The sequence below is a fragment of the Acartia tonsa genome, chromosome 10, assembly GCF_053477335.1.
Source record: "Acartia tonsa isolate MP-2025a chromosome 10, ASM5347733v1, whole genome shotgun sequence".
NCBI classification, from domain to species: Eukaryota; Metazoa; Arthropoda; class Copepoda; order Calanoida; family Acartiidae; genus Acartia; species Acartia tonsa.
This window is the reverse complement of record NC_137269.1, coordinates 39267293-39292827: the sequence shown is the minus strand read 5'-3', so window position 1 is coordinate 39292827 and position 25535 is coordinate 39267293. Positions and strand designations below refer to the sequence as shown.

The 25535-nt window shown below is 31.7% G+C and overlaps 2 protein-coding genes across 5 annotated transcripts in view; both read left to right on the top strand.

Moving 5' to 3' along the window:
- Nucleotides 1-25535, top strand: part of LOC145330806 (uncharacterized) — a 163653-nt gene that overhangs the window by 33079 nt on the left and 105039 nt on the right. The window contains exons 4-6 of the mRNA XM_080175472.1: nucleotides 9173-9248; nucleotides 24977-25045; nucleotides 25408-25518. Of these exons, the coding sequence (XP_080031598.1) occupies nucleotides 9173-9248; nucleotides 24977-25045; nucleotides 25408-25518 (256 nt within the window). The remainder of the gene's footprint in view (nucleotides 1-9172; nucleotides 9249-24976; nucleotides 25046-25407; nucleotides 25519-25535) is intronic.
- On the top strand, nucleotides 2565-7982 carry LOC145330042 (uncharacterized). 4 transcript variants are annotated; one of them, XM_080174580.1, is made up of 3 exons: nucleotides 2565-4111; nucleotides 4403-4455; nucleotides 4622-7982. In XM_080174580.1, the coding sequence occupies exon 3, from the start codon at nucleotides 5111-5113 to the stop codon at nucleotides 5576-5578; it is 468 nt and encodes a 155-aa protein (XP_080030706.1). In that variant the 5' UTR covers nucleotides 2565-4111; nucleotides 4403-4455; nucleotides 4622-5110; the 3' UTR covers nucleotides 5579-7982. The 4 variants fall into 4 exon arrangements, with proteins under 4 accessions (XP_080030706.1, XP_080030704.1, XP_080030705.1 ...); XM_080174578.1 differs by having other exon boundaries at nucleotides 2565-4217; XM_080174579.1 differs by having other exon boundaries at nucleotides 4403-7982.

Sequence of the window (25535 nt, the reverse complement as noted above, 5' to 3'; positions counted from 1 at the left end):
TCTGTTTTTCATGGTATTTATGCATGATAGAAGCCTCAGGGTTGAGGTTAGAATGTGGCTTGGGTGACTTTTGCCACAGATAAATTTAGAGACAACGTTTTATAATGATAGTTTGAAAATTAAGATATCATAATTTTTTTTAAATGTAGAAAAACTCTCGCTGGGAGGGAGGGGACATTAGAGTGTAAATCATACTATGTCTTACACTAAAGTTTTTATATACACATTTACTCAATAGTTGCCTTGAACCTTTTTTTAAAGTTCAGAATCGGTTCAGAAGTTATCAAAACTAGGAGTAAAGCAACTCTAAAGTCTGTTCAAAGATTTAATAATCATGGCAATAGTTCTAGATGCTTATTAGATAGTAGATGCAGATGATAAATAGGGGATATTAGGGTGCAATAATGTTTCTGTCTGGATATAATTATTTGTAATTATTTTATAATTCTTTCATTGTAATATTTGTATTGTTTACAGTGGTGTACTGTATATATACCAATATTGGGTGGGGGCATAAGTCCTTCTTAAATTTTCTGACCTTCCAATGTTAAGGGGGTAGTGTAGACCTACGATAGGATTGAATAAAAGATGTAGGTACCCCCTTATTGCCCGTTCTACTTCGTTTCTGGATGGTTTAAGTTGGGAGGGACCATTTTTAGAGGAGGTTGGTGTAACTTAACCCTAGCACACTAACGCCAACTTTCTTAGTCATTAGTTAAAGATATTGATGTAATTTAGACTCAAACATTTTAAAGATCTCTATATTTCTCTCTATGTATTATAATGTTTTTTCACGATAGCAGCATATTTGAAATTTTGAAATTAGGTCTTGTTGTTATTCATTAAAAATGAATAAGCTTCTCCAACTTCTCCATCCCATCCCCTTTATTGAATTTCCTTGAACTTTAATAAGTAATAAAATCAGTTTATAAATCATTTCGTGCATAGGTATATTTAATCTGAAGTATTTCAAAATTCTAAAACGATAATAAATCATCAGTTGGATTCATTTGGTCACGGACAGACGTACGGACACGCATTGATTATAGTAAAACTGTGCTATAAAAATAGTAACTGTAATTTAGTTTTGATAATAATTAGCATAAATAATATATATTTTATACTAATTTTTGCTTTATTTCATATAATTATCAAGTATTATGAGTGTAACTCTCAATACATGTATATTTTTTCTTGATTTACTTGTTTTAGGAGTTTTAAATGACTAATATTGCATCTGAACCACAACCAAAATTTTCGAGAAAAATACCGTTTTTCATGCCTTTTTAATATTAGGTTAGGTTAAGTAAAGAGACCTAGGGTTAGTACCTCGTAAAGAAAAGTCTCGCATGGACTTTAATTTTTTTTTCAAAAAATAAATAATGGAGTTGCAAGAAAAATAAATATTTTTGAAAGAATAAACTTAGTTGTCAAAATTTAACAGTATGACTTCTTGTATGACTTTATCTATAAATTTATTAGCTAATTTTTAAGCTTTGTCTTCATGGATGTTTTGCTCCTTGTTTTGAATATAGTTTGCTTAGTTGCATTTCCTTTCTAATCAATAACTTTATAAAGTCATCATAATTTACAAGAATATCAACATTCAAAACAGCGGACATTTAACACACTTTTAGTTTAAGAAATAATAAAAATTAAATAATTTTTTCCAAATATGATAATTTAAGTTATTACTAATGATGATTGCTTGCGAAATTTTTCCTTTTAAGATTATTTTTGACAGTAGGGACAGCCTGCAATTGCACATTTACAAACAAACACTAATAGAGTAGCTTCGCTACTAAAAAAGAGAAACTATGATGTAACAGCGTAGACATTTAACGACGGAACGGAAGACAAGATTGACGCACTGTCGTACAGGCTATAATTGTAGAAAGGCTTGGCTTGTCCAACCCACAATTCCAATACTGATTAAAGTTTATTCCCTTATGGGGGATATAGATCATACAGCTTGTAAGGCTGCCAGGTTCTAAGCAATAAAATCTATGTTTATTGTTTATCCACCTTAATTGTACAAATTAAAAAGAATTTCGTGAATTTTTAACTTAATTTTCGTACATTTTCTTTTCAAAAATAAATTATAATTGAAAAATTTTAACTTTCTTAATCGTTGGCATTTTGTATTTTACAATAGAACTACAAAGCAGTATGTTCAAATATAGTCTTGAAATTTAGGGTTATAAAGAAAATGGCAAATAAATTGATTTACATCCCCAATGATGATACACAAAATAACCCCTTCTGTAGATTACAATTGAAACGTTTGGAACTTAATTAACCAACCAATCAAAATTCAATAAAAGTCTCAAAAGTTGTTAAGCCAACGAATAAGAAATTGTTTTTATAAAACTTGTGGAACTATTGTAATAAACAGCCCAATATCTCTTCCGTCTCTGCCGAAAATCACTAAATTAAGATGATTATGTCCAGAATGAACAGAAATTGGACAAAAGGGATTATTTTAGCACCCTTAATATTAATTTGTTATAATTACCAAGTTTGATTAGAGTTATGTTTGTCAACATCAACATCAACATCAACACTTGCATAGTGTCAGAACTGAATAATCTTTGTAAAAACAAGGAAGACAACATTAACAAAAGCGAAGCATTGAATGGTAGGACAAACGAACATCAACACTTGTATAGTGTCAAAACTGAAAAAATAAGTGCATAAGAGTCGATGTAAAATTGTAAGTAAATGTGTTAAAAAAGAACTGATTGAAACAGATTGATGTTTTACTTACATTTTATGAACTTGCTTATAGAGTGGCTTCGCTTATAAACCGCTTAACACGTAGCACATCTACTTGTTGTTGGGTAGGTGATAGGTTTGAATCTCGGTCTGACACTGAGTCATAACTAACAAAGTTAAAAATGGTTCCTACTGCTACTATGTGAGATGTGTGACGTTAAAGTTAGAGTGGGGAAATGTTTTCTTGAAAAAGGTTGTGCATCTCAGAGTGTTGGTTGTCTGAAGGGTGATTGGATGCTTGACACTGTAATCATAAAGTATTGTACTTTGTTGTCCCAGGAATCAATATACATCAAATCAATCGGATAATTAGATCATATGAAATTATTGACATCGCAATCATAAAGTATTGTGCTTTATTGTCCCAGGAATCAATATACATCGAATCAATCGGATAATTAGATCATATAAAATTATTGGATAATTAGATATTTTAACTGCTTCGATTATAATGTTGAATTTTGTTGTTCCCGGAATTAGTATACAATCGGATAATTAGATCATATAGAAATTTGTGGTCAAATCAACATGTTTACAAATGGAAGTACGGACGTCATAGAAATGATTATAGTGTTGCTACGTTTTTTAAATTGTACCTACCTGCTGCAGAAATCACCATGAAAAGTTCGAAATACAAAAAGTAGATAGATGTAAAGTATGGATGGGCGGACCGAATCTAATTATAGAAAAAAACAAATATATCAATAACACAGGGTGGTGAATCAAAATGGTCGTATGGATGGGCGGACCAAACCTAATTATAGGAGAAGAATTATATAAATAACACAGGGTGGTGAATCAAATTGCACTCAAACTTGAAATTGAAACATTATGTGTTGCTCAATTTTGGATGAATCAAATTAACGTGAATAGATGTGGGCGGATTTCAATCTATTTAAAAACTTGGAATATAATGAACGTATTGCGAAAGTTTTGGTGGATCAGAATAAAATGGAAAATATTGAGGGGTGGATTGAAATCTACTAAAACTTGGAATTATAATGGATGTGTTAAGTTTTTGTTTAAGCTTAAATTTTATTAAGGACACTCGATATAGAATAGTATATATTGCGATTTAGTGATGTTGATTCAGCAAAATTATTTATGAAGCTTAGAATTTCATGAAGCAAAATTGTTATAATGCATTAGATATTTGAGTGGAGCTGTCTCTCTTCATGGAGAAGGGGGGTGGGCAATAATTTGGCAAGGAAAGTTTGCACTGTCTCTCGAAGTTGGTATGCGCAAGGTGGGGTGGTGCAGAGAGGTAGCAGCAATGATGAGCAGGAGTTGGGCGTTGTATGCGCAAAAGTTGAGCTGCGCAAGAAAGTGCTCTCAGGTATAGAGAAAAATAGTTAGTTGTGCTTCAACTTTCAAGATTCTAATACATAAAAATAGTTGTGGATGATATAAGTTATTATTCAGATATTTCATTGAATAATTAGGTAAATTTTTTACTGTATTAGACTAATATATTGTATTAAGAATTATTTTTATGTTGCTCGATTATTGACAAACATTTGATTAATATTATATTTCTTAATACATTTTTAAGAAGACATGTTGAAATTTTATTTGTTAAGTGATAACATTTAAGTATGGCATCTAAAATAATTGTATTATGTTTTAGATTGGTCGAAAAGAGGAGTAGTTGTGGTGGTTGAGATACAGTATTACCTGTTGGTGAGTTTTAGTTTGTTAAGATTTTAATGATGTTCAATATTGATATACATTTGATTAATGTTATATATACTAATACATGTTAAAGAAATTATTTTATTTTGTTGAGTGAAAATAAAATATGTATTAAATAAGTTTTGGCATCTAAAATGATTGTATTTTGTTTTAGATCGGCCGCAAGAGAAGTAGTTGGTGGTGACTGAAATTTAGTTTTGAATTTGGCCATTGTTTTGTGTTGACATTGATATTATTTGAGAGTGGAGGCTGGTACATGATACACTTTGATCTGACCGATTATATGTTGAATTAAATGTTGGTGGAGAGAGAGTGGAGGCACATGATACACTTTGCTCTGACCGATTATATGTTGAATTGCTGCTGGAGAATATGTTTATAGATTAGATGTGAAGTCTGTTGAAGTTCAGAATGCTAAACAGGAAGCTAAACAGGAAGCTAAACAGGATGCTAAAACTGTTCTCAATAATGCGGTCAAGAAGCTTGGAGTATCACCAGGAAGGTAGATATCAAGTTCAAGGTTCCTGTATTCTCTGGCAACTGTAAGGAGATTTAGTGATCATGAAAAGTACCTGAAGCTAACAACTGAGTGCTTGCACAAAACTCCAAAGGAAGCCTGTGCTGGATTGACAACATATTTGGAATGTATGGAGCTGCTGTTTATGGATTTACCAATATTCTGTCTATTGTGCAACAAAATATGTTTCCTCATGATGTACTAGAGCTGATGATGTTACAGATTAAATACTTGCAAACAATGATTGATGAAGCTATCTTTGAGCTTGAATATGATATCTTGCAAACAATGATTGATGAAGCTATCTTTGAGCTTGAATATGATATCTCTATTACTGATCTTGGCAAGAAGAGTCTTAAATCAACCAGTAGTGGCAAATCATATGCAACTAATGATAGTACTGGTGATAGTGATGATCATAATCCTACTGAAGCAAGTCAATCTGTTGGTACTGGTGATAGTGATAATCATAATCCTACTGAAGCAAGTCAATCTGTTGATACTGTTGTTGCAACCCTTTCTCAACCTGTTATAAGTACTCCAATCAACAGTCCAACTGCTGCCAAGGAGAAGAAAAGTAATTTAGATTTATAGATTGCTAGATTTATAATAACTGTTGAAAAGTTTTGAAGACTTGGAGGTGTTAAATTTAAGCATTTAAGCAACAGTTGTGGATAATAAGACGTCGGAGAGTAGTTTTGAAGCTTAATTTGAAAATTGAGGATTCGTATGTCAAGGATAATGAAAAAACATTGAGTTAAATGAGATATGTTGATATTGTAACATTTTGAACAGATGTGCACAGTGTGCCAGATTAACGTAAATAAATGCACAGTGAGTCAGGTAGATACAAAGAGTTAAACGAATTATGTTGATATTTATTTTGAACAGATGTGCACAGTGTGTCAGGATGATGCAAATAAATGCACAGTGTGTCAGGATGATGCAAATAAATGCACAGTGAGTCAGGTAGCTACAAAGAGATGTATTTACAGTTGTCAAAATGAGAAGTATTTAGTTGATAGATAATGATATACAGAGATATACACCATGGGCTAGAAGCTATTGTGAAGTTGTGCGGAATTTTAAAATAGCATGCATTGTATCTTAAATATATTTATGACTGATAAAACGGATATTTGTAAGTTGTTAATACAGTGGGCAGTCAAAGTATAATGCTGGTTAGTGAAATTTTAGCTGTTCTAAGGAAGGCGGGGCTTAAAGTTGATGTGGCTGTTGTAGATTTGACTGCCAGGTTGGATATCTTACTTGTCAATAGCTGGTGTGTTTGTCGATAGTTAGTATTGAAAAACAAAATGGATCAGATTTCGAATCAATCTATGGCGAAGGTTTTGGTTGCTTTTGTTCGGCTGCAGTTTTCTCTGTGTTTGTTGTTTCTGTTCATTGTTTTCAACGTTATCATTGGTTGGAGTGTCGACAGTAGCATCATTGTTATAACGAAAATCATTGGCAGTTTCTGTATTTTGAATGACATGTCGATTTTTGGGAATCCAACAGAGATGTTAATAGCAGTTATTGTGGTTGTCATTATTAGGCTTAAGTCATGCCTGACTATGCAATAGATATAATCTCCTGGATGATAAATGTGAACAGCAGTTCTGATTTTTGATCTGAGACCTCAAACATTTGGCAGGTTTGGTTACTAGAATGGTTGAGTTAGATGCTCGGTTGGCTAACCTGCAGGATCAGCAACGTATTTTGAATCAGGAAAGGGTGAATTTTGGGAAGTAGTTAGAGTCGATGCTAGAAAGGATTTGATCCCAATTTTTTGAAGAGATTGGAGGCTTCTTGTGGTGGAGGTGAATGGCTGTTGTGTTGTTTGAGAAAATCACAGTTGCTAAGTGGAAACCAGTTTATAACTAAGTTTATAACTAAGCTAAGGTCAACTGGTATAGTTATATCGTCTGTGGTGTTGTAGCATTGGTATGGTTATGTCATTTGTGAGATGTTGATGGATTGATGGATAATGATGGATTGATGGATATGAATGATACTACTATGGTTGGTATGGTTATATCATTTGTGAGATGTTGATGGATTGATGGATAATGATGGATTGATGGATATGAATGATACTACTATTATCAAGAAAAATCTGGCAAAAGAATGAATATTATGATCAAGAATAATTATAGTTTTACTGTGTATTAATTCATATTTTATTTTATTTTTATGTATTAATGTTTAAGTATTTGTTGAGGCAGTAGTAGTCTCGAAAGGTTTAATATTAATGCTTTTATAACAATGCATCTCTAATGACATGTTTTTAAATCAATGCATTCTGATGGTTATATGTTAATCAGTGTTTTTATTTATCATGCATTTATAATAACTATGTTAATCAATGCATTTCCAATGTTTATGTGTTAATCAATGCATTATATGTTAATCAATGCATTTTTCAATGATTATATGTTAATCAATGTTTTTTTTAAAAAAATAAAAAAAAAAAAAAAAAAAAAAACACATAAAAAAAAAAGGAACATATAAAAAACATAAAAGAGTTCTAAGGAACCAAAACAAAAAGAAAAAAAAAATGTATATGAAATGTTTAAAGATCTGGAAATAAAATAAAAAAAAAAAAAAAAAAATTATGGCAGGTGTCATACCAGATCAATTATTATCTATTTAATAAGCATTCAATGCTACTTATAATATATATGATAATTAACATGTAATAAACATATTGTTATATTCAATCTGAAATATTACAGTTTTGAAATCCATGTTCCTGTTAAAGCCAGGGAGAAATGTGATGTATAGTCCCTTTCTTCCTGACTTGAGAGCAATGTATGTATTTTGTATATTAGCTTTCAGTTCTTGTGTCAACGGTTTCGGAGCAAGACATTGCTCTGCAACACGACACGAACATAAAAGTGAACAGTTGTCTTAATATTAATGTTATTATTGTATGTTAACCTTGTATTGAATTAATACACTTTATAAGAATATTTAGCTGTTTGTTCTTGCTATTACTATACGTCATTTGTAATATTCATATCATACATATAAGTCAATAATAAGCTTTAATTTAGGGGATTGTCATTTGCGTTTTGATGCATTGTTGCCCTATCTAACCTTTGTGATGTCATTATATCAACATAACACTGATTAGCAAAGTCATTGATATGTCAGCAACGACCACTTTTGTACTATATACATAGACTACTAGCGTCTTCGCTCCTAGAGGCATCTATGGGCACTTGAGGAGGGGAGAGTTGAATCCCACTACCCATTTTATAAAATTTAGAAATTGAAAAGAAGGAAAAAAGAGGGGGGAAGGAGTTGCCACTCCCATATCTCATTTTTTATTTTAGTTTTTAAAAATAAATTTATTTTGCTCCTAGCATCTAGAAGCTCTGTATTCGAAAGAAAAGAAGAGTAAGAAAATATTCTAAAACCAAACATAGGTGTAAAAAATCAAATAGCATAAAACCATTTAGGTAGCTATAAGAAGCTTCCATGAAAAAGAGAACTCAATCAGTTAATAAGGTATCAAAACTTGGGCTATAGACCAGGGGCGTCCAAGCTTTTTATTTTGGGGGGGGTAAAAATTTTTTAGGGGGGGGGGGGTAAAATGGCGCACGAAGCGCGCCGCAAATTTTTTTTACCCCCCCCCAAATTTTTACCCCGGGGGTAAAATTTGCTTGGGGGGGGGGGGGGTAATTACCCCCCCTGAAATCTGTTGGCAGGGGTAAATTTAGTTTACCCCCCCCAAAATTTACCCCCGGGGTAAAATTTTTTGGGGGGGGGTAATTTAAATTTTCTTAAATATATAGTATTAAAAATGCGCGCGAAGCGCGCAAAAATTTGTTTTATTAGAGATTTTTTATTTTGGGGGGGGGTATTTACCCCCCCCAAAATTGTTTGGGGGGGGTAAATACCCCCTCCTAAATGGCTACGGCACCCCCAAAATCGTTTGGGGGGTAATCGCCCCATTACCCCCCCCCCTTGGACGCCTATGCTATAGACTAAAAACATTATTACTTTATACATAAGGATTATAATAAAAAAAAACTAATTGTCGCCATGGTCGCCAATATGAACATTGACATAAACCATTATATTGAAATACGACAAATGCATAATGCATTATATTTTCAAGAATATTGCCGAGCTAAAAAACGATAACGTCATGAATTGCAATTAAACTTGATTTTGTTTCAGATGTTGGCTCCAACCGTGTGAGCCAGCTGGATGTCCTGGAAGCTGGAATACAGATCATCCACAACCAGGATATCAAGTAAGTCTTTTTCTACTCCCATGGTTGCTGTGTCAGGCGTGTGACATAAATAATAATAACAGAGGTAATGGGTTATTTGCCATCTATCAGGAGCAAGTTTACATTAAACCAGGGATAAGACAATGAACAATGAATTTATGCACATACAATTACAACATAAATCCTTCTCTTTATCAAATATATTGGTGTATAAGTTATGGTTGGTAAAATCTAATCAAAATGTAATAAAAAGTCCCAAAAGTTTTAGCCAATGAATGAGAGATTTTGTTTGTTAAACTTTGGGCATACTAGCATACTAGCATAATTTACAGCCCAAAGTCCCTTTCCTCCTAGCATAAAAGTTTGATTATCTTCATAAAAGTATTCTTTTATGAAGTCCACAACTTTTTTTTACAACAATAAAATTTTTGTATTCTCAAATGTTTGCTTTCAATTTTGTGGCTGACCTTTAACAGTTAGGGAGTTGAATATATTTTTATAAAAGCAGAAATATACTCTATGATTATGGTTTGGACCCTCTAAAACTGTAATCTACCTTTCCACTCTCCCCTCTCTTGGTGAAGATATCTTAAACGCCGATACGATTTTTGAAATGTAAGATTCTACTTTCCCTTCTCTTGGTGAAGATATCTTCAACGCCGATACGATTTTTGAAATTTAAGATTCCACTTTCCCCTCTCTTAATGAAGATATCTTCAACGCCGATACGATTTTTGAAATTTAAGATTCCACTTCAACAAGAGAGACAAAAGTGGAATCTTATATTTCAAAAATCGTATCGGCGTTGAAGATATCTTCACCAAGAGAGGGGAAAGTAGAAGGGTAGATTACAGTTTTAGAGGGTCCAAACCATAATCATAGATTATATTTCTGCTTCTATAAAAATGGATTCAACTCCCTAACTGTTTAAAGTAGGCTAACAAACACACACACTGACATTAATAATTCAAATTGATAATCATGACTTGGACTACCCTACCATACTTGGAAATACAATTGACATACCATTTCTAATGATGCTATGTCAAGTGCGTGACTAAAGTAGTCAGGGTAGAGGTAATGCTTTAGCCCAAAAAAGGTGCAACTCATCACCATAGACTACATGATCAATACTGTCTAATGTCGAAATAATGTCAGCTCAAAGGTTTAACTTGGTTACAGTGGGTTCAATAATCAATTAGGTACAGTTTGTTTACACTAATATTAGGCTTTCTAGAGTAGAATTTATTCTGTTATTATTAGAATTTTATAACAATTAACTATTAATATCCTTTTTAATCAAAATAGTATATTCTGCAAATTCTATCTGTTATCAAAGATTTAAAAGAAAATAAGATTTTTAATTTGCCAATTATTTTTTTATATTACATTGACGGACGTGAGGACAAAATGACGGGCCAACTCTAATTATAGAAAAGCGTTGCTTTTAAAAATCCAACTTTCATCAAAATAGTTTGAATGAAAAAAGCAACGTTGCTTTCCTCTAATTATTTGTGTTAGCAAAAGTGAAATTAAATATTTTTTTCTTCATATTTATACATTACAGAAAATAGGTTTAAAAGGAAAGTGTGTTTTAGGTATGGGTTCGAAACCGGTTCAAATTCGCTGGATTAGAACCGGTTATCAGAAATACTAAAAAATCATGTATAGCATCGTATTACAGACATTTTTTCTTATTCTTAATTTCATCGACATGTTTTTTTCTCTCCTAAAAATACCTACTAAACTTTCCATAGTATTTATGAACAAAAAAATGAAAGTTTTATTTTTAATTAAAATTAATAATGTATGCATCAAAAAGTATATACCAACAAGCAAATATTATTAATGTTTTAATGGGGAAGGTAAATGTAAATATTTAAGGGATAGAGTGGGAAGGGAGTCATTTTGTAATAACTCTATAATTCGAAATGTCCGTCTGTATGTCCGACATAAACGTTTGGGGTAAACTTTATTTTATCAGATCATATTCAAGATTCAAGACGGCTGAAATTTCCTTTACATATTCTCATCATTGCATTGTAGAGCATATTTAAGTATTACATCGTCAAAGCATTATGACTGCTTCAGGCAGTTTTTTAGTCGCTTTTGTCTTTTACAGCTGATTTAGCTGTTTGAAAATTAAATATCCAGATTAGAGACTCTATTCTTTATATTTCTTTCAAAATATTTTTAAAGTATTTATCTAAGGATGTTGTCATTCTTGTTATTGTTTTAAATCATTATAAGATTGCGTTAAAACATTTAAAAATAACCACTGACGTAAGCATTGTTTGGTAAATAAATCAAAATTTAATGCATTTTTGAATTTGCGAAGTTTCTCTGTAATAGTTTTAGAAACAAAACTGCGTTAACAATGACGAATATGTACAGAAGTAGCAAAAATCGGTTAAAAAAATAGTTACAGTTAATGTAAGTTTCTCAGTTAAAGGTAGCGAAAAAAAAATATAAACGTTGGATATAAAGTGGCTTCGCCACACGATGAGTTAGTTACTAATAATAGAAGCTAAAATTGCTCAAACAGTAGCTTTTAACCTTGAAAAAGCTGTTAGTTAAGCTCTTAGGGAAGGCGAGAAATTCAGAAAAGTAACCTAAAAACACCGAAAGACATTTAAGGCTTTCCTGGAAAATAAAATCTATTTGGAACCGCATTTTTTGAGATCTTTAGAATTATATTTTTTTGGAGCAAATTTGTAAGACCATCTTTTTAGCATTAAACATATATATGGAGGACCCACTGATTTTGTTTATCAGTTTTCAAGAACTGGACCATAAGACTTGCAAGATAGTGTGAAAGACCCAAAATATTAGGCCTACCGCAATGCTTATGTACTTTGACAATTGATAATACCAAAAAAATTAAATTTAAGATACTTATTGGACACATTCTATCTTTTAAGTTTAAACAGATATTATATGGCCTGGATTCTCTGCTGCAACATTGCAAAATCTATGGTTCCTCTGATATCTAAGCATTTCTTATTCGCTAAAGTAAATATTAAACATTGCAAAATTGTGCAAAAAATGACTTAATCAAATGGAGATGAAAGCAAAACTTTTTTGATTTTGCCAAGGATAGCCAAATATTGTCATAGATATGAAGGGGTGCAGGGAGATGACAATTCATTATAAAAAATTTATTTGCGATATTCTCTTTTTAGGATTTTTTGTTTCTTGTTTTAACACAAAATATTTCAATTTTAGGACTCGATTATGGATATGCTATGCATTGCTTACAATATTTGACCTTGTTGTTCTAGGAATCAATATTCTAAAACCAGATGTATAGAATAAAGATATTATAATATAATAATGTTTTTTACTTGGGCGATTATATTTTCTGTTATGATTAAAGAGTTGCAAAGCTTTTCAACTCGTACCTAACTGTTACAGGAATCATCATGCAAAGTTAGATGTCGATGGGACAATTCTAACATAGTTAAATTAACGATAACAGATAATCGTTAGGGTCGGACGGACAACGTACGAACAGACGCTAATAATAGAAAAACTTTTTCTTTTAAAAATTATAGAAAAGCTTCGATTTCAAAAAAGGAGTTCAATTATGCAACAAAAGTACTAAAGCACAGACAAATTGATTTCTAGAGAATTGACATAACTTTTTTTTTTTCATATTGCATTCGACACAATTTGTAGGGAAGGCTTTTAATAGCAAACTCAGGGTTACAGAGGATATTATTTCATTAATTTATACCATACCATTTTCAAAATAACTTTTTTCTAACTTGATATAAACGTAACAGGTTTCCGTCTGTCCTAAAGGATCTTGCTAACCGCTGAACCGATATGATACTCCTTATGATACTCCAGTGTAGATTTTGGGAAGGTTTAAAACTATTTTGCTTAGAAAAAAATGCCCCATCCTCGAAATAATATATTTTTTACTTTTTCTTTTTAAAACTTAAAGAAAAAAAGCAGCTGTCTTTTTGAATAGTTTTTCTGACAGCTAAAGTCTTTTAAAACCCATAACTTTATAGAATTCTATAGTCGCCTACAGCTGCCAAAAAATAGTTTTAAGTCCATTTTTTGTAATGTGGGTGCCTTATCCCTTGAATTGCTGAGTAAAATGTGCAATATATTTTATAGATAGTGCATTTAGCTAGGCCAGTAGTCATTTTGTATCATGTATAGAGGGATAGGTAATAATATATTATATAGATAGTGTATTTAGCTAGGCCAGTAGTCATTTTGTATCATGTATAGAGGGATAGGTAATAATATATTATATAGATAGTGTATTTAGCTAGGCTAGTAGTCATTTTGTATCATGTATAGAGGGATATGTAATAATATATTCAGTGGCGTGCGAACCGAAGGGGGCATTTGGGGCAATCGCCCCCCCCTAGCGACCAAAACGCCCCCCCTGCCCCCCCCTAGCAACCGCCCCCCCTGCCCCCCCCCCCCTAAATGTTAAAAAATGCCCCATTTTGCCCCCCCCTGGTCAACAAAAATGCCCCTTTTTGCCCCCTACCCTACAAAAAGCAAAACTATCCCAGTTTCCAAAAAAAAAGATCAAGAAATACTCCAAAAAAAAATTTTGGCGCTTCGCGCCAAACAGACAGTTACTATTCATTTAACCTTACCAAATTTTTTAATTAGTGTAGAAATTAGGTTATAATCTTTTTTCACTGAACATAACAAACCAGGTTATAGGAAGTATTTTATTTTGTATAATATAAACTTTTTACCAAAGAAATTATGTACATCCCCAATGATGATACACAAAATTACCTTATATAGATTACAATTAGTGGATGAAATGTATGGAAACTCGACTTAATTAATCAACCAATCAAAATTCCATTAAAGTCCCCAAAGTTGTTGAGCCAACGAATAAGAAAATTTTATATGAAATATTGGAGACTAGTGTAATAAATAGCCCCAAAACCCCTCCCTCCCTGCATATTTTAAGAAAAAAATTTGCGCTTTGCTCCCTTCCAAAAGGTTTCTGCTATGAAATATTGGGGACTAGTGTAATAAATAGCCCAAAAACCCCTTCCTCCCTGCATATTTTAAGAAAAAAATTTGTGCTTCGCTCCCTTCCAAATGGTTTCTGCTATGAAATATTGGGGACTAGTGTAATAAATAGCCCAAAAACCCCTCCCTCCCTGCATATTTTAAGAAAAAAATTTGCGCTTCGCGCCCTTCCAAATGGTTTCTGCTATGAAATATTGGGGACTAGTGTAATAAATAGCCCAAAAACCCCTCCCTCCCTGCATATCTAAATGGTTTCTGCTTTTTATCACAATGAAAGGACAAGTAATTTATTTTTTATTTTACAAAATCTTCAAAATGCCCCCCCCTAGACAAAGTGCTTCGCACGCCACTGAATATATTATATAGATAGTGCATTTAGCTAGGCTAGTAGTCATTTTGTATCATGTATAGAGGGATAGGTAATAATATATTATATAGATAGTGCATTTAGCTAGGCCAGTAGTCATTTTGTATCATGTATAGAGGGATAGGTAATAATATATTATATATGTAGATAGTGCATTTAGCTAGGCCAGTAGTCATTTTGTATCATGTATAGAGGGATAGGTAATAATATATTATATAGATAGTGTATTTAGCTAGACCAGTAGTCATTTTGTATCATGTATAGAGGGATAGGTAATAATATATTATATAGATAGTGCATTTAGCTAGACCATTAGTCATTTTGTATCATGTATAGAGGGATAGATAATATATATTGAAATTCAGGTAGAAAAAATGCCTTTTTAGTCAATGTTCCGCATAATTTTTATATTGGTGCGGGTATACAAATGTAGTCTATTTTGTGATCTGAATAATTATCCTAAATTCGTGAGCTCAGTATTGAAGAACATGCAATGCAAGTCAAGGTAAAAGTAATTTTCAATATTTCCTTCTCTCTCTTTCTTTTATTTTTCTCTTTCTTCTTTTATCTCCCTCTCTTTCTCTCTCTCTCTCTCTTTCTCTCTCTCTCTCTCTCTCTCTCTCTCTCTCTCTCTCTCTTTCATTCCCTCTTTTTCCTATTCCCTTCTTAAATTTTTATTATTTTCTTTACTTTCTATTTCCCTTTAAAAGACCACTCTAAAACTTACTTACACTCTAAAAAGATTAAATAAGTTAAAATTGAATAATCGATATGGTTCTCCTTTCACAGTGTAGCTTATTTAGGTCCCAAGAAGGTTTTTAACTATTTTGTTGGAGGGCACCATCAGCTTTTCAATATAAATCGCATTCGTTCCCAGACAAAATGCCCCCCCTCCAATTATTTTTACTTTTTCGTTTTAAAACAAAAATTTAATGTGGGGGGGGGGCGACTTTCGAACTCCCACCAAAACCTCAAGTGCCCCTACTGACTTCTAGGGGTGTAGTCTCTAGTTAAATAAAAGTTAAGAGAACCTCTTTAAAAACTTTCCCCTTCTTTTGGTGGGCACAGCCTACTTATTCAAGCAATGATTGAGGATTCAATAAAACCATTTGCAAATACTTTTTAATGTCTTTTTACCACTGCACTGCAGCTAATCTATATGTAGATTATGTCGGTACGTTTGACGTAGTCAAAAATACATAAATAAATTATAACTAATTTATTCGACAAACAAGGATGATAACATATATAAAAGCGAAACAGTTAGACAAACGAACATTAACAAAAGTAGTGTGTTAATCTTTTGACATTGAAGACACAAAATATCATTTGGAAGTTTTAACTTTCATTACTAAATTGCTTAAATACTGGATGCTTTGATATGCATAAAAAGTAGGTTTCACTAAAAAATCAACAATAAAAATGGATTTATGGACTTTTTGGTAATAATTACAGATTGTGCATTCAATAGTATCTACGATACCTTAAATAACTGATCAAAGCTATCCGTTTCGGACAGACGTACGTAAAACCCTTTTTATAAAAAAGCTTTAAAAAAGTGAAATAAAATAATTTTAATATAACTGGAAATTAGAAAGCAAGAACTAAAAAATGCTTAATGTTAAAGTAAATAGAAGTTATAAAACTAGAATATGCACTTAATTAGTTATTAATGATAATCAGGATAAAAAGGGATATGGTCTTTTATTAATTTATTTTTGCAGCATTATATTAATTACTTACTATTTGTAAATAGAAGTTATTCAAAATATGTTGGTGGGTGTTTTTTTTTATTGTTGTATTAAAGGAATAGAATAAATATGTTAGCATTAAAAGTCCATTAAACCCTTGATGGTAGTGGTTTGAAAGAAATTCATAAATTATGTATAATTTTAGAATGTTAAACAGAATAGATTACATAATCAAGAAGGTTATCAAAATGTTTCTATCTCATGTTTAGTTTTTAATTCTAAAAAATAAGTCTTTATATTGAAGATAATAAAGTCGTAACAAATAATAAAGGTTATTGGGTCACTTGAAACCTTGGAAACCTGACTGTAAATTTTATTGGTTTAAAGTTTTATAAAAATGATCTCTCATAAGTTGACTAAAAAAACTTTAGAAGCTTTTATTGAATCTCAATTGAGTTGTAAAAAACTTCGGATTTTAAAGTTTCCATCAGAAGGGATAGTTTTGTTTATCATATTTGCGTGTTTATATCGATTTATTATCCGCTGTCATATCCCTTACAATCCCTGCAAAAAAACACAGGCACAATAATAACCAAACAAAAAAAACAAATAAATATTATTTAAACTTATCCACTACGGACATGCTATATAATAATTGATATAGAATACGTGGATATTGTGAGAGATTCTCGTATACCCTGATAAAATGTTTATCCTTGCTCGTTACAATAACTTTTACTTTTTTTACCCCTTGATCCCCTGACCATGGGGGAACGTATTGACCAGTATATGAGGACTGCATTAGCAACTTAGCTTACCCTGTCACAACATCCACATATTATATATCCATCTTTATATTCTAACATATATTGACAGTAGAATAGAAATAATAACAAGGATGAAAACATACAGAAAAGAAATTCAAAATAAGAATATCCAACCCTCAGAATTATTACATATTAGAGATAGTTTGCTGTTGATAACAAAAAGAAAAATTATAGGATTTATTTTTTCTTTGTTCAGAACCGGTTCTAATCTAGCGGTAATGATTCGGATTAAGAGCAACTCTTGAAAAGCAATTGACAATTCCATATAAACTGACATACATAACCTATTTATAGAGAAGCTACGACTTTTAATAATGATTAAGAAATGCACGGCTGAATGATATAACAAAAGCTTTTCATCTCTATTCAATAATGTTTAATCAAAGGTGTTTCTACCAAACCATAAGTATTAAAAATAGCATTTTAGTTCTTCACCTTTCTAAATTTATTAATTTTTAGGTATTAAGCACTCAAATGGTGTTGGGTTATCTTAAATTGAAAAAAAAATCAAGCCTATCGAAAGTATTTAAGTGTTTGTGAACTTATATCAGAAATGCAGAAAAGGGTTTGTGAAGCAAATAAAAAAAATTATTGATGTGCAGAGCACATCTAAAACAGTGGTTCTAAGATTTATTGTTTTTACTGAGAGTAGCACTTGAAGAAACACCTTCAAAGGGAAAGGTACAGCCTGACATAGACAATGTAGACTAGTGGTCAAGTCAATAGACAATGGAGCCATACACAGAGTCGATTGATGAAATTAAGAACCACTGCCAGAGTGGGATGTCCTTATTCCCTGTAAAACCTTTCTTTTAAAAAGAAATAGATGCCTTGATTTAGATTTACATTCAGTTTTCCTTTTAAAAAGGAAATTTTTTTTGACTGTTACTTAAAAAAAACATCTTGGAAAATTTAAATCAAAGTTTTACACTGTAATACATACATATATTGCATAGAATAACTATTGATAGAAACACAACTTATCTTTATTGAAAACAGCTGTTTCACCAATAAAATAGATCATCAGTTTCAATTAAGATGTTAAAAATAAAAATACAAATATTATCATTATGATTCTTTGAATAAGACAACTTGGAAATGTGTGGACATTTGAAAGTAGGTATAAGGTTAAAATTCTTAAGGCAAGTCAAATTTTGTGTATTATTAACTAAATTTAAGATTTCCTGTTTTAGGAATGATAGAAAGGTCGTGTATCTGATCTATAAAGTTACAGTGCTGTCAAAACATATTTGTTGATAATTGTCAATAATATTGCAAGCTTAACCTATGAAAATATGGCTACCTGCCCCATCTTCTATATTTATCTAAGGCCTTTTTCCTTTTTTTCTTAGGCATAAAAATTAGCATAGGAAGATTTTCTGTATTTTCCAACCAATTCAATTTAGATATTGTTTGAATAAGGCACAGATTTAATATAACAGTTAGATCAGACATAATTCTTTTATAAAGCGAAGCTTTTTTTTACACTTTTCTGTAAATTAACAACGGGTAGCAATTATCGTTAAATTAGACAAGTTGTGAAAGTCCTATTATTTTTAAACTTTGCATTATGATTCTTGTTATAGTTGGTTATAATTTTAAATACTTTGATAAGTCCTTGGAATGAAACATATGGATATGTCAAATAAAGAAAATAATTTATCTGTATGATTATTTTTTTCATGCAAGAATATTCAGTGATTATAACAATTCATACTATTTTTATTCTCTATTATTTGAATTCATTAAGTTGATGAACAAAACTTGTTAAATATTTTGTCTATTCTTTTTGAGCAACACTTAAATATTCTTTTTTTGTGGGTTAAGCACTGTACCTCATTTTAGTGGGATGATGATGATAGGGGCGTGGTGACGTTTTGGGCACAAATCCTCTCACTTCACCTAACACCATTGAACGTACTCTGCATTTTGAATTGTAGTGTAACGCGCTAAATCGCCTTGAGTAACCAACACACATCAAACAACCAACCCTTTGATTGCACGACCTTTGTCTGATTAGTCCTAACTGTGCATGGTAATGAGATGCGCCTGTTTTGGGCCAAGGCATTCAACCTACTCTAACTTTTTATATCACGCATCTGACATAGCAGCAGAAGGAACTAATTTTAACATCTTTAGTTATGACTCAATGTCGGACCGAGATTCGAAACTATCACCTTCCCGACGACGAGCGAATGCGTTTCGTGCGGAGCCACTGTCGTGGGTTTATTTTAGTGGGATAAAAATGATCTCCAATTGACCTACCTGTGTGCCTATGAATAAAACAATAGCATCAATTGTTTTAAAAGGTTTTAATTGGCAAACGTCCTAATTATCTCATAAGGGGAAAGTTAATGCATTAGGCCATAAAGTAAAATCCTCTTAAATCATTTATTGGATCATTTGTACCCCCAATCCTATGTCCCACGCTCAATATCTAATCTCAACATTGCTTAATATATATATAAGCAAGGACGCCAACATTCATAAGTAGCAAAGCACAAAAAAAGTAAGTGGAGATACGGACAAAGTGAGTTATATAATAAAAAAGTATAAAAACTTACGAAACCTTTTTTGCAAAAACTATGACTTGGCCTATAGCATAAACGGTAGACCGACAAACATATTTCATTACATACTGTTTGCTCATTGATATCAGGAATCTCTGCCTAAAATTCCAAATGCGTATCTTGAATAGCAGTCAAAGTATTCACGTTTCAAATTAAAAGATAAGGGATGGGTTAGCGGATAGTGATTGCTCCTAGTCGCAACTAAAAGGAAAATTTCGGCCAATAGTTATGGAAATTTTCTAGGTTAAACAATAAAAGGATGGATATTTCATCAAAAGCCAGGCTTTTCTATAATAATGATTATTCCGTACCTCTATCCTTTAAATTTAATTTTAACTTGGCTTATTCTCCATTTGTAAATAAATATTTATGTTTTTTTTTAATGATTCCAAAGAAGTAAACCTTTAATGGTGGCCATTTTTTTCTTGAAAATCAAAGGAGGGGGATAGTGTTAGTTAACCCATCCATAAGATATTGGTTGTGTCGTATATCTAAAAAATATATTAGATTTTACCCCCTACAAAAAATTCTTTCTGTTTGAGGTTTTATATTAGAAATTGTCTGTGTTACTTATTGAGCTTCACAACTTTGAATGTTATCATTCTTGTTAACAGATAGAAATAGAGATGTAGAGTTATTTGTAGGCTAAACAACTTTAACATTTGCACTCTCCATAGAAAATATGGTATTATGTATTATGATAGATGGAAAGGTAGGTAGATTCTTAAGTGTTTGAGCAGATATTAATTAACAACTAAAAACTAGGCACAACTAACTGTAATTAATAGTTATTTCATTAGTCATTTATAAATTAACAACCTTTCTATCTGTTTCTATTTATCTAGGGTACTCACTTATAACTGTTTTATAACTACCTGACTATCTATCTATAGCTGTCTATGATATAAACTCATATCTATCTATAATTGTCTATGATATAAACACATAACTGTATATCAACTACCTAACTATCTACCTATAATTGTCTATGATATAAACTTATATCTGTAAATAAACTACCTGACTATCTATCTATAGGTGTCTATGATATAAACTCATTTCTGTAATTGAACTCCCTGACTATCTACCTATAATTGTCTATGATATAAACTTATATCTGTAAATAAACTATATGACTATCTATCTATAATTGTCTATGATATAACTCATATCTGTAAATTAACTCCCTGACTATCTATCTATAATTGTCTATGATATAAACACATAACTGTATATCAACTACCTGACTATCTATCTATGATTGTCTATGATATAAACTCATATCTGTAAAGGAACTACCTGCCTATATATAGTTGTCTGTGGCCCTCACTCAAAAATGTAAATAAGTAACTACCTGATTATTCATCTGAAGTAATCTATGGCTCTCACTCATATCTGCAAATTGAAAATCTGTTTGAAAAAAGTTTTGTTACATAAACCCAGTTGTTGGCAAGTTTCTAAGGGATATGCCGCAAGACAATTTTCTTTGGTTAGGTTAGAATGTAGATTTTTATTAAACCATCTCGAATATGCATATACTTTATATAATTTTAGGGGAGCCTATTTAGTGCAATATTTTTTATCATTTATTAATAAATAATACAAAATGATATATATTGTGAAAAGCGAAGTTTTTCTATAATTAGGGTTGATCTGTTTGTAACGGAGAGCTCCAATAATTAATTTATTCATTTTAGAATTGTCTTAAAAGCGTAGCTACACTATAATCGTTACCAGAATATCCGAAGTCAATTTAATGCATGTTGATTTTAAACTTTTTAAAAAATGATATAACCAACCTATTCATCTGATTTTTGGAATATTTATTCCTAGGACAACCATGTATAATGTTATAAGTAAAGCATCTCTTTAATCAAGACCTAAAATTGTAAATGTTTCCATTAACAGTATCATGAAGATAAGAAGTTTTACAACAAATCTACTTTCTTCTTATTCAGTTCTGACACTTTGCACGTGTTGATGTTTGTTTATCCTACCGTTTCAGATATTTTGCTTGTATGGATGTTGTAATCCTTGTTATTCAAATATTGTAAAATACACAGTGTACTCAAAAGAAGCCTGGTGTATTATTGTATGCACTGCTTGGTAAGGAAAATAAAATAAAAACTTAAAAAACAATACATTTTGTTTTAATGGTCCCTTGTAGCCCTGGTTATAAAATTTTGTGAAGCCTCATTTACAACTTTGAGTTGGCTTTTCCTTTCAATATAACTGGGCCAAGAGAATAGAAATAGAAGAGTAGAAGAATATTCTGAACCCTTTTTTCGTCAAATCTAAGAGAGAACATTCCTAGCAGACAAAAGTATTGTTTACTTTCGACTCAAGATGATGTGGATTCTTAAAAAATGATAGACTCGCTATTCGATAGTGAGGCAAAATTATTTTTGTGAAAAATCATCCAAAAGCACATTAAAAATATACAAAAATTAAACAAAATCATATGTTAATAACCCTCTTAAGATTTTATTTCATTTTTGTAAATTTTTTTATTCGATTTTGGAGGATTATTCACAAAAATAATTTTGCCTCACCAGCGAGTTGCCAGCCTAACTTTTTTTTCAAGAATCCAACTTTGTTTTAAGCTTTCAAATTGTAAACGAAATTTTTGGGCAATTAATTCTGATTCCGCAAAGCTTTCTACTAAGAAAATATACTGTTAACAGCTGACTTTTATGTATGTATGAAATGAAAAAAAACATGCCTTCGTAGGAAAATGTGTACATAATTTCAACCAATGAGATCCAATGTAAATTCCGATGCGATTCTCCTATTGGCTCAATCAGACATTCCCTCTCTTTCTTAGTACCTTTATTGCCAAGAGATACATCTTATACAATAAATGTATATAAGTAGAGAAATACAACCCAGACAACTACCTGGTTAGAGTGGTGGGGACCTTTATCGTTGCTTTCTGCTCTTCTGTAGTTACTTATTAATATTTTCAACGCTAATGGCTGATGTACAAAGCCCAATTGAAAGTCGGCAGGGGATCCCCAACCCTTGGACATACAGTTATTTAACCACTACCACTCTATTCTTTTACTCTAGTTTTAATATAGTAACAAGCAAAAATATCAACAATTTATGCTGGTTACAATATTCTAAAATTAAAAAAGACACAATCGAACAGAAGACCAAACAATTTAGATTGCTGCTTTAGTTCTCAAATATTTATCAATACTTTCCTACGTGGTCAGGGAGGGGATGGGTTATAATAAGGGGGGGGGGGGCGGGGGGAGTGGGGGAGGGTATCGTTATATTAGCCAGGTGAGAAAATCATTTCATCAGGGTATACGAGCATCTATCATAATATCCACGTATTTTATATCCACTGACCAAACATTACTCTCTCCTATTTTTTCTCTCTTACATTAAACTTTTAAAAATGTCTTGCAGGGATTTCCTGAACTCTTCTCAACCTAACCTAATTTAAAAGATGCATTACAAATACTATTTAAACAAAGTATTTCATTTGTAAGACTTTACTTAATCGAATCCTGTGGGAAGAGAGGGGGGGGGGGGGGGCTCAAAATATCACCCCTTATATCTTATCTCGAGCTTATGCGATATATCAAGAAACACTCAAAAGCAAAGTTTTTAATTTAGTAAGATAAGTACATAATTTAATTATAACTAGATTTTCTATGAGTCATTTGGAAAAATAGAATGTAAAAAATGTGTCTGATTTAAAATAATGTTGCTTTTCTGTAAATAAAAAGATTTAAAATTAACATTGATTGTGTATATACAAGTAACGTGTACGTGAGACCACCATTCTAAGACACCTGAAATAAATTGCTTGACAGTCGCTGACAGTTTCAAATTAAAACATATTTTATATACTTTTATTTAAAAAATATTGTTTTCCTCAAGGATAGAGAAAATTTATTGAAACCAGTTTTGTTATTCTCGAGGGTTTAAAGGCTTGGCTAACAAAACCGGCATTTATAATTATAATTATTTTAGTTTTCTTGGAAAATTGTTAAACCTTATTTTTTAGTATGACTGAGAACTGGTTCAATCCTGCGGAATTTAAGCCTTACTGGAAATCTAGTAAAATGTCTTTATCAGTGTCGACTATATTATATGCTACTAGCGGCTTCGCCCCTAGCCTCTAGGGGCTTTGCCCCAAGAGATGGTAAAAAAAGTGTAAGGTGAAATTTGTAAAAAAAAAATAATAAGAAGGACCAAGGAAATCTTCCACAAAGGAAATATTCCACAAAGGAATCTTCTACAAAGGACCAAGGATATTTCTTGCAAAAAAAAAAAAATGGGGGGGATTTTTTTGTTTTTTTTGGGGGGGGGTTGGGGGTGTCCCACCCCCCAAGAAAATAGCTTAAAACCACCACAGGACCAATAGGTAGATACCCTGAAGAGTAGAATCCGATCGGTTCAGTGGTTACCGAGATCTTAAGGGACGGACGGACAGACAGACGGACAGACATCGTTCTACTTTGTATTATAGATAAATGAAATGAGTCATAATTAATATATTATAAATATTCTATAATTCTATGACTACATCTTTAAGTATGATGATATACATATAAACAACTGCTTTTGATGATATTAACTATGGTTTTAGGCGAGAAAGTGGACTAATAAAAACCTTTTTTAACAAAGACTTTAATCAACAAACTTTGTTATTTTAGTATCTTTCCATTTCTCTGATTTAGTTTAATTGTAAATTTCCAACAGGTTAATTTCAAACTGACAATTCATGGCCATTTTCTTTTATTTGTTTACTTTTTTTATATTAAATATTAAAAAAAAACATGGATTTATATTTATTTTATCAATTACTAGCGAACACGTCCCTAGACACTGCTAGAGGCGCTTAAGGTGGGGGGAAAGAAGAAGTCGACCCCCTGCATTTTCAATTTTAGTTTAAAAAGAAAAAGTAAACAAAAATCTTTTAGGAGAGGATTAGACACACACAAACCATTAACATACTATTACTTTTATATAAGACTTGATACATACTCATTACTCATATATATAAGTACCAGGATGTCTATCTGTCTGTATCGAAGGATCTCGATGACCAATATGATTCTCCTTTGCAATAAAGCTTCTCACAAGTTCAGTTCATGGAAGATTGATAACAATTCTTGGTTCCACCACCCTCCCAGGAGAAATAACCAATATTATAAAAATAAAAGGTAAATCATATGTAAGACAAAAATTTAGATATTATTAGGAGTTGATTTTTAGAGAAATATGTGCTTGAGATATTATTAAATTATTATTTTAGGTGTGACTCATTGGAATCCATAAGATTGATGAATAACAAAATATCTATCATTGAAGATTCTGCCTTTGGGTGAGCTTTTTGTTTTGTGCGTAGCTGCTCTGGAAATTTTGCCTGCACGCAGAAATCATTTTGTTTCACAAAAACTAAATTATATTTTAAGATATTCTGACTTTATTATTAACTAGTGTTTTTGCCCCTAGCATCCTAGGGGAAAATATCCTAAAAGTAGCCTATGCTTAATGAATCCAGGGGTAGGGAGAGGAGGTGCCTTAACCCTTCGGGGCTACCTTGTAACAAATATAACCTGACCTAATCTGACCTAAAGTTAAAAAACAACACATTATACATTTATATTTGTTTCATAATATGAACGGGTTTCTGTGCTCAACTAGACACTTTGAGGGAAACCGCTAATAATATTTTAATTTCAGTTCTGTTGGTGATAGTCTCCGCTCTCTTGATCTGAGTTATAACTCACTTGTCAAGCTTCCTCTAGCAGCCTTTAGTCGTATTCATAATCTAGACTGGTTAAACCTTCATGGGTAAGATATTTATTTAT

Bases quoted from the DNA above. Each gene is read 5' to 3' on its own strand.
- LOC145330042 (XM_080174580.1), top strand. From the start codon at position 5,111: ATGTATGGAGCTGCTGTTTATGGATTTACCAATATTCTGTCTATTGTG.